The sequence below is a fragment of the Mesoplodon mirus genome, assembly GCF_964341445.2.
Source record: "Mesoplodon mirus genome assembly, chromosome: 3".
NCBI lineage: Eukaryota > Metazoa > Chordata > Mammalia > Artiodactyla > Ziphiidae > Mesoplodon > Mesoplodon mirus.
This window is the reverse complement of record NC_138978.1, coordinates 174183091-174196249: the sequence shown is the minus strand read 5'-3', so window position 1 is coordinate 174196249 and position 13159 is coordinate 174183091. Positions and strand designations below refer to the sequence as shown.

At 43.2% G+C, this 13159-nt stretch overlaps 1 protein-coding gene across 1 annotated transcript in view; it reads right to left on the bottom strand.

Annotated features, from left to right (window-relative positions):
* Nucleotides 1-10618, bottom strand: part of CD247 (CD247 molecule) — a 76859-nt gene extending 66241 nt beyond the window's left edge. The window contains exon 1 of the mRNA XM_082614248.1: nucleotides 10501-10618. Within this exon, the coding sequence (XP_082470374.1) occupies nucleotides 10501-10558 (58 nt within the window). The 5' untranslated portion in view covers nucleotides 10559-10618. The remainder of the gene's footprint in view (nucleotides 1-10500) is intronic.
* Between the last annotated feature and the right edge of the window lie 2541 nt (nucleotides 10619-13159).

The following is a 13159-nucleotide window of genomic DNA, read 5'->3' as shown; positions in this document are numbered from 1 at the left end:
ATCTACAGAATTGTTTGTTTTCCTTGGGGCACAAGAGAAGTGCTTGGTAAATATTTACTCATTGATAAGTCAAGTGGTTTACCAGATGACTTGTTTTATTTTGTTTTTGTTTAAGTTAAAAATTCCTTAATTTTTCTTCCTGGTACCACTATCACAACTTACAAGACAATACACCTGATGTAAGGAAATGAAAAAGACAAATCTACAAGACATGAAAGACCTCAGGAATGTACATCTAATTGACACGACATTGCAGTAATCAATAGCTACACTTTTTGCAAACTGTGGCTATGACAGTCCTGAACAAGAAGTTTTCCTGTTTAAGCTGCAATAACTTTTCTGACTACGGGTCCTTGTTCCTTCTGTAGCACATTTTTACAGTTCCGCTAATGCACTTGGGACGACTGCCTCACAGCAACCTGCAGCTTTCCTGACGACTCCACACCCTTTCCTGCTAAGAACTTCAACCCTCTTCTGCTGAGTTTTTAGAGCCTTCTGATTCCATATCCACCCCTCCACTACCAGATCCATAACCACCGACACAGGGACTGCTCAAGCTTCTTCCACCAAAACTGCCCCCCCTTCATGGGCCCATAATTTGATTACTGTTGTTCACTATAATTTCCAAAATCATTAGAGTATCCTCCACTACCATAGTTACCACCGCCAAAATGTCCTCCTTCATTATAATCATCATATCCTCTGCCACCGCTAGCATGTCTACCACCTTGGTTTGCATATCCTGGTCCACCACCACATTAGCCTCCTCTAAGGCTATAATAAGGACCATCACAATAGTTGCCACTGTCACCTCCAGATCCATGATATCCACCGTCATCCTGCTGCCACCACCTACCTCCACAACCACAGGCTCCTCTTCAACCAACGTGTCCTCCATGACCCATAAAGTTGCCACCTCCACCTCCACCTCTTTGCAATCCCACAGACCGCATTTCTTGCTTAGAAAAGGTCTTTTTCACTTCACAGTTATGCCCATTGAGAGTATGGTGTTTCTGAACAACAGTTTTATCAACTGTATCATGATCACCAAAAATCACAAAAGCATATTTTCTCTTTTTTTCCACTCTGCCTTTCTTCCATAACGTCTATGATTTCAATCTTGCTATACTTTTCAAAGTAGTCTTTCGAATTAAATTCTTCTGTATCTTCTTTAATGCCACCAAGAACAATTTTCTTCACTGTTAGATGGACTCTACAGAAGCCTCTCTAGGAAGAGCTCTCTTTGGCTTCACCACACACACATCAGCTTTGTGTGGTCCAGCACACAGTGCCGCATCCACCTTGTGCGACTACAAGAGTAAGTCACAAAACCAAAGGCCCTGGGATGTTTGGTTTGGGGGTCTCTCATCACCACACAGTCTGTGAGTGTGCCCCACTTCTCAAAATGTTCAGCACTCAGACCACCAATGAACAGTTTTCTCAGTTGCTCTGGTTCCTTTGGATCATGGCCATGGTGTAAAGATATGTATAATTCTAAGTACTTTAGCAAGAACGGCAGATCAAGAAGTATTTTAAAGCAGAAAACTTTTTTAATTCATATTTTCAACTGGGTGTTGCGAAGAAAAGACAGGACACAGAATTAAATTCCCATCGCCTTAGAAAGGTCTGTAAGGCCTAAAAATGCGCCATTTGCACCATTTTCTGCCAGGCACCTCCTCCCTTTTCCTTCTAGTTCCACGCTCTCTTTCCCAACAGAGGAGCAAGGCGGCCCTTGTGGGCAAATGTTCCATTCAGATGGTTTGAACAACCAGATATTAAAAATAACTATCAGTCTGGCGATACCAACTCTCGACAGCCAGAATAGGTCACCACAAGCCACCTTATTGAATTGCTTATCTATTCTGAGGGCAGGAAGAAAGAAAAGCATCAAATGTATTTTGACTCTTTGAGTCAAAACTCAGAGGATGGCCACTGTGGGAGGAACTGGTGAGAATTTGGGGAGCTGGTGATATTTTCTGCTGACGGGTACGTGTTCCTGAAACTCTGTGTGCTGGGCCTCCACTCTGAGAAGCACTCACCATAGGGAACTATTTGTGTTGGGTTTTTAACCTTGAGTTATGAGAACAACAATTTTCCACCTTCCTTTGTCACCTCAACGCTGGTAACAATGTCAACAGTGGGTCTGGGAGATCCCCAGGTATCTGGACTTCGTTATAAGGGGAAGACAGGGTTTCCACAGGTCAGGGTGGGAGTAGGGTAGGCATTCTAAGTAGAGGGAACTGGGAGGAAGGTGGAAAGGAAGAAAGACAGCAGGCTTACTTGGGAGATGGCAGAGTTCTGAGGGCAGTTGGGAGACGTGAGACGTCTCTGCATCTGTGAAGAAGCTGCTCCCACCTCTCCATGATCCTAGAGATTCTAGTTTGGACAGAAGTTTTCTTGACTCCCTTCTGCACAGAATGCCTGGAATGGGCTCAGTGAAATCTCAGCCCTGCCATGCTCCTGCCTAGCTCGCCAGTTCTAAGCTCAAGCAATGTTTGCCCTTCCTTCTACAGAGCTGTCCTGCTGCCGCCAACCTCCTCTTAAATGCACACATTATACACAGAAAGCCACTCACTGGTGCACACAGAAAGACTTACCTGCAGACGCAAGACACGTCCATCTGCATACAGACAGGCGCACACACAATGCACCCACAAGCTGGGACACACTGGAACACGTGCACAAACACACAGCCTCACAAACACCTTCACATGCACACTGGGGCACAGGCATCTGTACCCCCAGCAGAGCACACAGGTAAACACACACCAGCACATGTGCGTGCCGCACCCGCGCCGAGCTATAACCCGCAGGACGGGGCCTGGGCACAGGCTGGTCCCACGCTGCAGCCCCCGTTCAGCGGCCTTCTCCCGGGAGCACACTGCTCTGGCCAGTCTGCCTCCCACAGCTGCAGATCGAAAGCCCCCCGCCTCACCCCCAGGCTGTCTCTTCTACTCTGCCTGTAATATCTCCTCCCTCCAAGTCTCCACTGCCACTCCCAGCCTGCATGAGGAAAAGGCAGTCCTAACTCAGGGCCGACATTCACATGATGGCTTCAGCCAGTGCAACATCTCATGCTGGGGACCTGGTAAAATGAAGGAACACGCAGCTGACTTTCTAGCATCTACAGCGACAGAGAGAAGTGGTGATTTGTTTAATCCTAAATAGTGGTGTTGGTTTGTGTTCTGAGCCGTCTTCCCCAACTCCAGGGTTTGGCAAAGGCAACGCACCGATAACCCAGCAGCCCTGCAAATAGCTGGAGAACCTCTCAGAGACTTCTCCTTTCCCAGCCCTCCTCCCAGTCAGCTTGGGGAGTGGCCCCACTAAGAGCCACCAATATTCACAATCTGGCAATTTAATGCTTCTGCTCTGAGCATCAGATTTCTTAACTTGGTTTGCTTTGCTCCAGTCAACAGCAAAAGGGTTTGCACTCCCTGAGCTCAGCCCAGGCAGATGCAAGTGGACTCAAGGCTAAAATCTGACATAAGAAACTAAGAACTGAGGGCTTTCCTGGTGGTGCAGTGGTTAAGAATCCACCTGCCAATGCAGGGGACACGGGTTCGAGCCCTGGTCCGGGAAGATCCCACATGCTGCGGAGCAACTAAGCCCATGTGCCACAACTACTGAGCCTGAGCTCTACAGCCCACGAGCCACAACTACTGAAGCCCGCACGCCTAGAGCCTGTGCTCCGCAACAAGAGAACACAACGAAGAGTAGCCGCTGCTCGCCACAACTAGAGAAAGCCCGTGTGCAGCCACGAAGACCCAACACAGCCAAAAATAAATAAATAAATAAATCAAATGTATGAAAAACAAAAAAGAAATTAAGAATTGATTATAGATATTTGTCATTTAAAGGTAATGCTCCCACTCCTTGAGGATTTATATAAAAAAAACAAATCTCAACCCAGCATCTGTGTGTAATAGTGTGCTATTCTTTTAGAAAACCTCACCCCACAAAACCTTACACACTGTATGAAGATACATTCTTACCAAACAGATTGGTTAACGGCTACTATTTAGGATCAAGTCTTCTCAAATATGATTTAATTTACACTTTGATTTACACATTTGAGTTCCACCTATGCATAACGTGGTCGGTGGGGGAGACGACAGGGGGGCGGTACCTGCACGCACAGAAAGGGGCCGGTCCCTCTCAAGAAAAGCTCCAATATAGGTATATTTATTAAGAGCAAAACAGAAAATATGGATTTTACCAATTGGGGAGAACATGATTTCAGAACTGTAATAATAGGCCAGAGAAAAATGCAATTCTATATTAACAACCAAAATACTTCATACTCGGCAGAAAAACGTGTATTTAAATGAGAATATTCAGCATCAAAACAATTATTTCTTCAGAAATGGAGAGGAAAATCATAATACGTGTTTACTAAGGGGGAATGCCTTCAAAAATCTGCTTCAGAATTCAGTGATCTGATGTATAATACTGCAAATTGACAGCAGGCCTGGTAGACAGGCTGCGTAGAACATTCGAGAACACATACCTTGAACAAGGGATCAGAGAAACCGTGTTCGGAGCCTGGTTCTACTCTGAGGCGAGTCACCAAACCTCTGAACCTCATTTTCTTTGTTTATAAAAAGAGAATCTTAAAATCAATACTTTTTCTGCTACTTGCCATTGGATGGTTATGAATGAAGGTGCTGGAAAGCATTTTGTAAATATAAAGGGACGACTGTACTAACAGAACAGTGGTCTGGACCAGCGAGGATCCTGCCTGTCCTTGTTTGAATGCTTTCTATTTATTTTTTTCCCCTTGAGCCTGCAAATTAGTTGCTGAGTAGCACAAATCATAACAGGCAACCAAAGCGGACAGTGGAAGCTCCTAAGATTTCCACCACTGCAGTTTAGCTGCTTCAGACCTCAATTTGCTTTCTCTTCAAGTCAGTGCTCACCAACAAAGTCCCTGTGTGGCCATAAATCTGCATCCGACACACAAGCATAAGGGACAAGGCAGAAAATGTTGGAATCTGTCCTTGGAATTTTCACAACAGAGGCTCCCACTGGAGAGTTAAAAATATTGTGATAAGGGGGAAGTCCGGATTTTTTTTTTAAGTTTTAAGTTTATTGTTTATTTGGAGCTTCAGGGAAGAATGAAGTTTAGGTTCCTAATTCTACAAGCCAATACCAGCGGGGTGGGAGGCTAGGTAACTTAAACGTTCTTGAAAACTTGGTAATTACAAGACCATACGCAATTCATTTCACAGATGCAAAAACTAAAGAGATTCCTGCCCAAGTTTACTGCAATTTAGTGACAAGGGAAGACAAAGAAAGCATGTTAGTACCAGGGTTTCCACTTTCTTCCACTGGGAAAATGATATCCTTTATTTTGTAGGTTGGGAAACTGAGGCACACATGATAATGACTACTGCTTTTCGAGCACCTCTTGTGTGTAGGCACTTCCGAGCAGTATCTCCACTCCACGGTGCTCTGCGTGAGGTAGACATAGTTACCGCCATCTCACAGAGGAAGAACGGGGCTCCGAAGGTAGGCAACTGGCCACAGATCAGGACTTGGATCCAGATCTTTCTGGTTCCACGGTCTCCTCTCTCCCTCCACCCTATCGCCTGCTCCAGAAAAGACAAGAAACACTTGCAGATGGTCAGAGAGTTAGGGAAAAAACTCTCTTTCCTTGACAGAAAAACTGTTTAGCTTCAACAGAAGTCTAAAGTATCCTGTGAAATGTTCCTTTACTTTAACCTATTCCTTTAATTGTCAGCCCTGGAGAAATTAGCCCAAGGAAGTAATTCAAAAGAAATTTTAAAAGCTACAGATGTAAAGACTTTCTTGCAGCATTAGCTATAATAACAAAAATTAGGGACAGCCCAAATGTCCAACAATAATGAAATAGTAAAGAAAATACGATGCATAAACTATGGACGTTTACATAGTGATTAAAAACAATCATGAAGGCTAAGTATCAAAAAAGATGCTCAGAATAAAATATTAAGAAAAAAAGCACTTGAAATTGTTTTTGTAATAACAACTATATAAAGATATTTAAACACATAAAAATACTGGAATGGAATATTTTTTAAATTTATAACTTCCTCTGATTTTATGATATTTTTGGTAAAATACCTCAAATTAAGAGAGAGAAAAAAAATGATAGCTAGTTGGGATATTTACTTAGTAACTTAGGCCAATTTGGACTATAATGATTAGATATCCTGCTTTTCTTTTTCTTCTTTCTATATTTTGAAGCAGGTGGGCAATTGAATGCAATTTATGCTATAATCCACAAGCTCTTATTTTTCTCCTTGGTGCCTTTCATTAGTTTATTAATTCATTAGTTAATCTCCAACTGTGGTAGCCTTATTTTCTGCTTTTCCCTAGTGTTAAAGCCAAGTCAGAAAAATGAGCATCTTTCTTTGTCTAATTTTCAAGATATAGTGTTAGCTGAATCATATGAAATTATCATTTTTGTACGTCCCAAATAAATGAATATAGGAAATTTCATACAGTCCAACCAGAAATTTTTAACAACGGTAGGATTTTGTCTGAAACTGTCCTTGTAAATCGTTTTGAATCCATCTGTTTACTCAAACTGCCCTGTCCCCTCCACCAGCTTAGTTTCTGTGTTTTGTTAAAGTACTTTGTTTAATGCTAAGTTCTCTAGAAGAAAGGTCGAAATAATGCCACTCCAATATACATCCCCCCTCCATAAACCATTAAAGTGAATTTAATCACATGGAAAGGTCTAGATTTCCTTCATTCACCCACCTTTCAATTCACTCAACAAATATTTAGTGCGTGTGATCTCTGCTCCAGGCACTATGCTAAGTGCTGGGACACATCCCTGAGCAAGACTGAAGCATCTTTTCCCTCAGAAAACATTGACTGTGTTTGAGACTGGAAGGAATGGCTATGTATGTGCAGTGACTAAACTGACTGTTTTGTTTCAATTAACAGATCAAATGACTAGTTTGATTATTTTTTAACCAAATGGACTTTATGTTTGCTCAAATTGATCAAATCTACCGTCACTTTAATGTTAATAAGAACTAGCCCTGGCCCAAGCAGAGAAGAAATTTATTTTGAACTCTCGTTGCTATTTATTTAATCAGTTAGCTGACCCATAGGTAAATAAGGCTCAGGAGAAAAAAGATTACAGAGTGTGTGTTTGGACAACTCTAAAGCAAGACAGTTCCCTAACGGTGCCTGAATCCTTCAACATAGAACAAGACACAGTGCCCAGGGATTCTTGAAAGTAAAAGTGTATATCCAGTAAAAAATTAAATCTAATTTTTTAAAGACAAAGGCAAAAATAAAAAGAATTTAAAAATAAATTCAGCAGTGGTCATTCACCTAAACAAGAGTTTCCCAGCACCGTTTCTGGGGGATGTTTTGCCGCAGCAGATGTGTAAAGAGGCCAGCAAATCTGAGAACCGCCAAGGTAGAAAATGAAGGAGATCATCTGGATGAGCAGAGCCAGATGACCAGAGGTCAAAATAAACCATTGGTGAAAACGCCATCGATGAAAAACTTTTCCTGGCATCACACAAAAGCTTCCCTCAAGCCCAGCTCCAAGCAGTTTAAGCAAAGGTCTGGTTTCGAGGAGTGTTCATTTAAATACCCTGGTCACTGTGCATCCACACCAACCATTTGGCTGCAAATTCTGGATGGCCACCTTGACCAGTGATGACCAGGGGGGACTGTGTTCTAATTTGCTCCCCCTAACTACTTATATGTATTGTCAGTCATGTTTTCACTTTGGGGGAATATCCCTTACAGAATAAGTGTCTCAGAAAACTAGAAATGGTAGCTGTAATGCTCATCCTATGACCCAGCAAAGTTTTGATGCTTGTTCACAATTGGGCCCACCACTGGAAGGATCACTGTTATGTTCCTGAGCTGTTACAGGTATGCTCAGAAACCAAAAGGAGGATGAGTTGCATTTCAACAGATGGAGGAAATGCCCAGTACTGCTTTACAACACAATCAAGAGCAAATTAAGAATCCTAACCATGGGTTTCCACTTCCTGTCCCTGGATAATGAGAACAAGAAAACAGGCCAGGATGTAATAATAGTAAGAATTAATACAACGTTCACGTATTGACTGTTTAGTACATATCAGGCACTTAACATTTACTTCTCATTTTCACAGCTCTGCAGTGAAGGTTATTCTTACTTTAGAGGTGAGAAAACTGAGGCCCAGAGAGGTTAAGTAACTTGCCTAAGGTTGCACAGCTGGGAAATTGGCAGCACTGTGACTGGCCTGACTCTTCCCACCACACCTAGAAGCATGCGTTTCCTGAGACTTTGTGTCAAAGCTGCATTTCCTTACAAAGGAAGGACCAAGGTCCCACTGACCACTGTGAGGCAGGCAGTTAGAGGCACTGAGGAGTTGGGGGCTCTGCAGGCAGAAGTCTGCCTGTGCCGTTAGCCACGCCATCTTAATCTCTTCCAGCCTCGGCTGACCGTCTTGGCAGACTCACCCAGGGAGACCTCCTCAGGTAGACGGGCTGGGTTGTTATTTGCCGTGATCTTAATGATCTGGGCATTTGCAAGAAAATGCAAATGGAAAAGTCTTAGTAAAAAGAAGATGCTTTAAAAGGGTTCGGGGATGAGTAACTTAACTGAGCAAGAAAAGCGGGAAGACCTCAACTCGAATTCGGTCAGTCAGCAGCCTTTATTCCAAAGGAAATCATAGAGTGTGTCTTCTCAGCTGACACGGGTGCCATTTGTGGCCCTCGGTGCTAAAGGCCTCTCTAAGCCTCCCCAGCCTTCCCTCAACAGGGCTAGGACACTCTGGAAAACATTTGTCCAGGAGCCTTATCTAAAAATAGCTGAAATTTCAATCTCCACACCAGCAAAGCAAGTGGCATTGAAAGATGAATCTAAGGCTTTTCTTTCTGTACACACCTTGTGGAAATGGGGCATGGCCCCCATCTTGTCTTCTGGGTGGGGTTTTGTTTACCACTCCTGGCAGCCACCAGCACCCAAGCAGCTTTTATTTTCTCTTCTAATTCCATTGTCCCAGCCTTGGCCCCAAGACCCAACACAAATAGACCCCTGAGGAAACTTCACATGGTAGAATTATCTACCAAGTGCCATCCCCCAAACCTGAAGCCCAAGGTCTGAATCTACCACTGTCAGCAGTTCCCTCTGAAGTCATTGAATTCACAGGCCGTTTTGGTATCTTGAGTCCTCTTGTGCCCTGCACACGAGGATGGGCTGCTCTGGGCTTGCCCTGGCCTTCTTACCTATGGCACTGCGGGACTCATACCCAAGAAGGCTTTTTTGAGAAGAGAGCTGTGATCTTACAGAAAACCCCGCGATTTCTTAGTCCTTGAAAGCCCCGAGGTGCTAGGCGGCAGCTGTACCATGTTCCCTGGCAGGAACAAAAGTGCCAATGGCCTTTCCTGCCCTCCCACCCTTGTCGCCAAACTCCCTCCCACACCGAGGTGAGCTGTAAAGTGGAGGAAGGACATTGGTTTGTGACCACTCTCCTGGTTTCTTTAGATTCAAATACAGCTTGTCCCATATTTTGTAAAAAAAATGCCAGGACGCCAATGCCCAGAGGCAGTCCATTTTGTCTTCTTTTCACTTCTTATTATCTGAGCTAGAAAACACGGTAAGGGTAAAAGGATTCTAGAAAAGCCAGACTCTAAGGACTGGAATGAAGAGAGGAGTAGGTTCTCTTGTTGGTTGGTTGTTCCTCATGGTGGCTACTTAACAAGTCACATCCTCTCATCTGTCCCCTACATTATGTCAGCATCTCTGGCTTTATGGCCTCAGACAGAGAGCTGTCTGAAGCAAGGGGCAGTGGGTTAGTCACTGAGCCTGGATGGGTGTGCCATCAGGCAGCCCTTGGCTGTGGGGTACAGAGGCAGCCAAGTCAGAGCTAAGCCTAGACACAGACCCTGAAGAAGGCCACTTCCCTCCTTCATTAACCCAGTCAAAGTCTCTGGCCCATCAAGGTGTTTCAGGTCAGCCAGGGCCACAGCCATGACCCTCTCTAACCAACAACAAATGCAATGTTCTTTGTTGGCGTAGGAAGAAGGAAAGGGGCGGAGTGACGGAGCCAGCAAGGGTGTGAAAGAAGAATACATAAAGACTAGAAAAGTGCCTCAGGATGAAACATGGCCTGGCTGACATTTTCTGGTCCCTCCCGGCTTCTGTTAAATACTCCCTCTCCTCTTGTCCACACGGGGCCTGCCTCAGTTTCTCCTCATCCTTTCCCCACCACAGACTTTTCTCTCTCCTTTTATCACTGGAAAAATCCATACTTTGCACAGGTGTGTTTTCAAGCAGCTGGCTCTGAGCTGATGCCCAGCTTGGCCTTAATGAGGCAGATGCCTGCATCAAGCCAGACCCTCCCCACTCAGCTGCTCATTGACTTGGGGAGGGCAGTATTTAAAGGAGGCACTGGCGCCTCACCAGCCCTCTGCTATCTCCCTCCACCCCTGACACGCATGTACAAAGGGTTCCGAAAAGTTCCTTGCCATTGATACATCCGATACATGTGGCCTTACCTGTAACTGGGAAGTGTGTCTGCAGGGTGACCACCGTAACAAGCGCCATCCACTTCATCTTGTCCTTCCCCAGGATGGTGCCTGGGGTCAGAGGCCGAGGCAGCCGTGACTGGAAGAAGAAGAGAAAAGCAGTCTCTTCAGCTGCAGCCTCCTCAGGAAGTGGAGGACGATGGGGACTTTGAGAAGGCACCTGCCAGCAGGGCCAGGAAATTCACACTCCTCCTTTCGGTTCACAGGCAGGAAGCTCTGGAGGTTTGAGGGTTTGGGGGGGGGGGTGCGGTGTATGTGTACACACGTAGGCGAGTGTGTGTCTGTCTGAATTTTTGCTTTTTTTCTCACTTAACTGTTGTTTTATTTTCCTTTTTTCCTAATTTTTGTCTAATTTTTATCTAACTCCTATCTTGATTGGTGAAGTCAATCCCTAGGCAACTACAAGTTCCCAGTGCATGTAAGAACATTCGCCGGTTTCCTAGATTCGTGTATTTTATGGCAGTTGGTAAGATGACAGAGCCCTGGATTGAGTCAGGCGAAATGTAGAGACAGAATACTTGGGCCATAGTGCCATCTCTGCTACCTACCTGCTGTGCAGCCTTGAGTAAGTCACTCAGCATCTCTAGACCTCAGCGTCCTTACCTATAAAGCAAAGTGTTGGAGTAGATCTGAGGTTGCAGATCTGAACTGGGCCTGAATTTGGACCATAGAAAATAGTATAGCTCACATAATACTTCAAACACTTTTGTTAGTTGTCAGCATCTAAACATTAGACTAATTTACAATAAGAAGAAAAGATTAATACCAAGAAATAAACTTGATAGAAAATGTAAGATCTATGTGAAACAAACTTTAAAGTGTTACTGAAGAATACAGAAAGGACTTGGGTAAGTGGAAAGGTGTATCCTGGTCTTTGAGAAAAATCTCCCTTTTAAGAAGACCATGACTCTCTCTAAACTTTAAAAAAAATTTTATTTTATTTATTTATTTATTTGGCTGTGTTGGGTCTTAGTTGTGGCATGTGGGATATTTGTTGCAGCATGCGGGAACTTTCGTTGTCGCACGTGGGCTCAGTAGTTGCGGCACGTGGGCTTAGTTGCCCATGGCATATGGTATCTTAGTTTCCTGACCAGGGATTGAACTCATGTCCCCTGCATCAGAAGGTGGATTCTTAACCACTGGGCCACCAGGAAAGTCCCTCTCTCTAAATTAATCAACCCATCCCTCTACAAATGCCAACAAAAGTTTTAGAATAAGATAATCTGGGTCCAAAGTTTATATGAAAAAATTAATGTACAAAAATAGCCAGGACACCAAAAAAGCACAGGCAATCAAAGAAAAAATAGGTAAATTGGACTTCCTCAAAACTTAAAATTTTTGTGCATAAAGGACACTATCAAGAAAGTGAAAAGACAATCCATAGAAAAATATTTCCATATCATATATTGATAAGGGTATACTATTCAGAATATATAAATAACTCTTACAACTAAACTAGAAAAAAAAAGGAAAAATCTGCCAAAGATCTGAATAGATATTTCTCCAAAGAGATATACAAATGGCCAATAAGCACATGAAAACTTGTGCAATATCTTTCGTCATTAGGGAAATGCAAATCAAAACTACAGTGAACTATTACTTCACACACACTAGGACAGCTAAAATTTAAAAACACAAGGTGTTGGTAAGGATGTGAAGAAATTGGAACTCTTGTACATTGCTGGTGGGAATGTGGAATGGCGAGGCCCCTGTGGAAAATGTGTGTGGCATTTCCTCAAAAAGGAGAAGTTACAACAGACACTGCAGAAATACAAAGCATCCTAAGAGACTAATACAAGCAACTCTATGTCAATAAATTGGACAACCTGGAAGAAATGGACAAATTCTTAGAAAGGTATAACCTTCCAAGACTGAACCAGGAAGAAATAGAAAGTATGAACAGACTAATCACAAGTAATGAAATTGAAACTGTGATTAAGAATCGTCCAACAAACAAAAGTCCAGGACCAGATGGCTTCACAGGTGAATTCTATCAAACATTTAGAGAAGAGCTAACACCCATCCTTCTCAAACTCTTCCAAAAAATTGCAGAGGAAAAAACACTCCCAAACTCATTCTATGAGGCCACCATCACCCTGATACCAAAACCAGACAAAGATACTACAAAAAAAGAAAATTACAGACCAATATCACTGATGAATATAGATGCAAAAATCCTCAACAAAATACTAGCAAACAGAATCCAACAACACATTAAAAGGATCATACACCATGATCAAGTGGGATTTATCCCAGGGATGCAAGGATTCTCCAATATACACAAAGCAATCAATGTGATACACCATATTAACAAACTGAAGAATAAAAACCATATGATCATCTCAATAGATGCAGAAAAAGCTTTTGACAAAATTCAACACCCATTTATGATAAAAACTCTCCAGAAAGTGGGCATAGAGGGAAACTACCTCAACATAATAAAGGCCATATACGACAAACCCACAGCAAACATCATTCTCAATGGTGAAAAACTGAAAGCATTTCCTCTAAGGCCAGGAACAAGACAAGGATGTCCACTCTTGCCACTATTATTCAACATAGTTTTGGAAGTCCTAGCCACGGCAATCAGAAAAGAAAAAGAAATAAAAGGAATACAAATTGGAAAAGA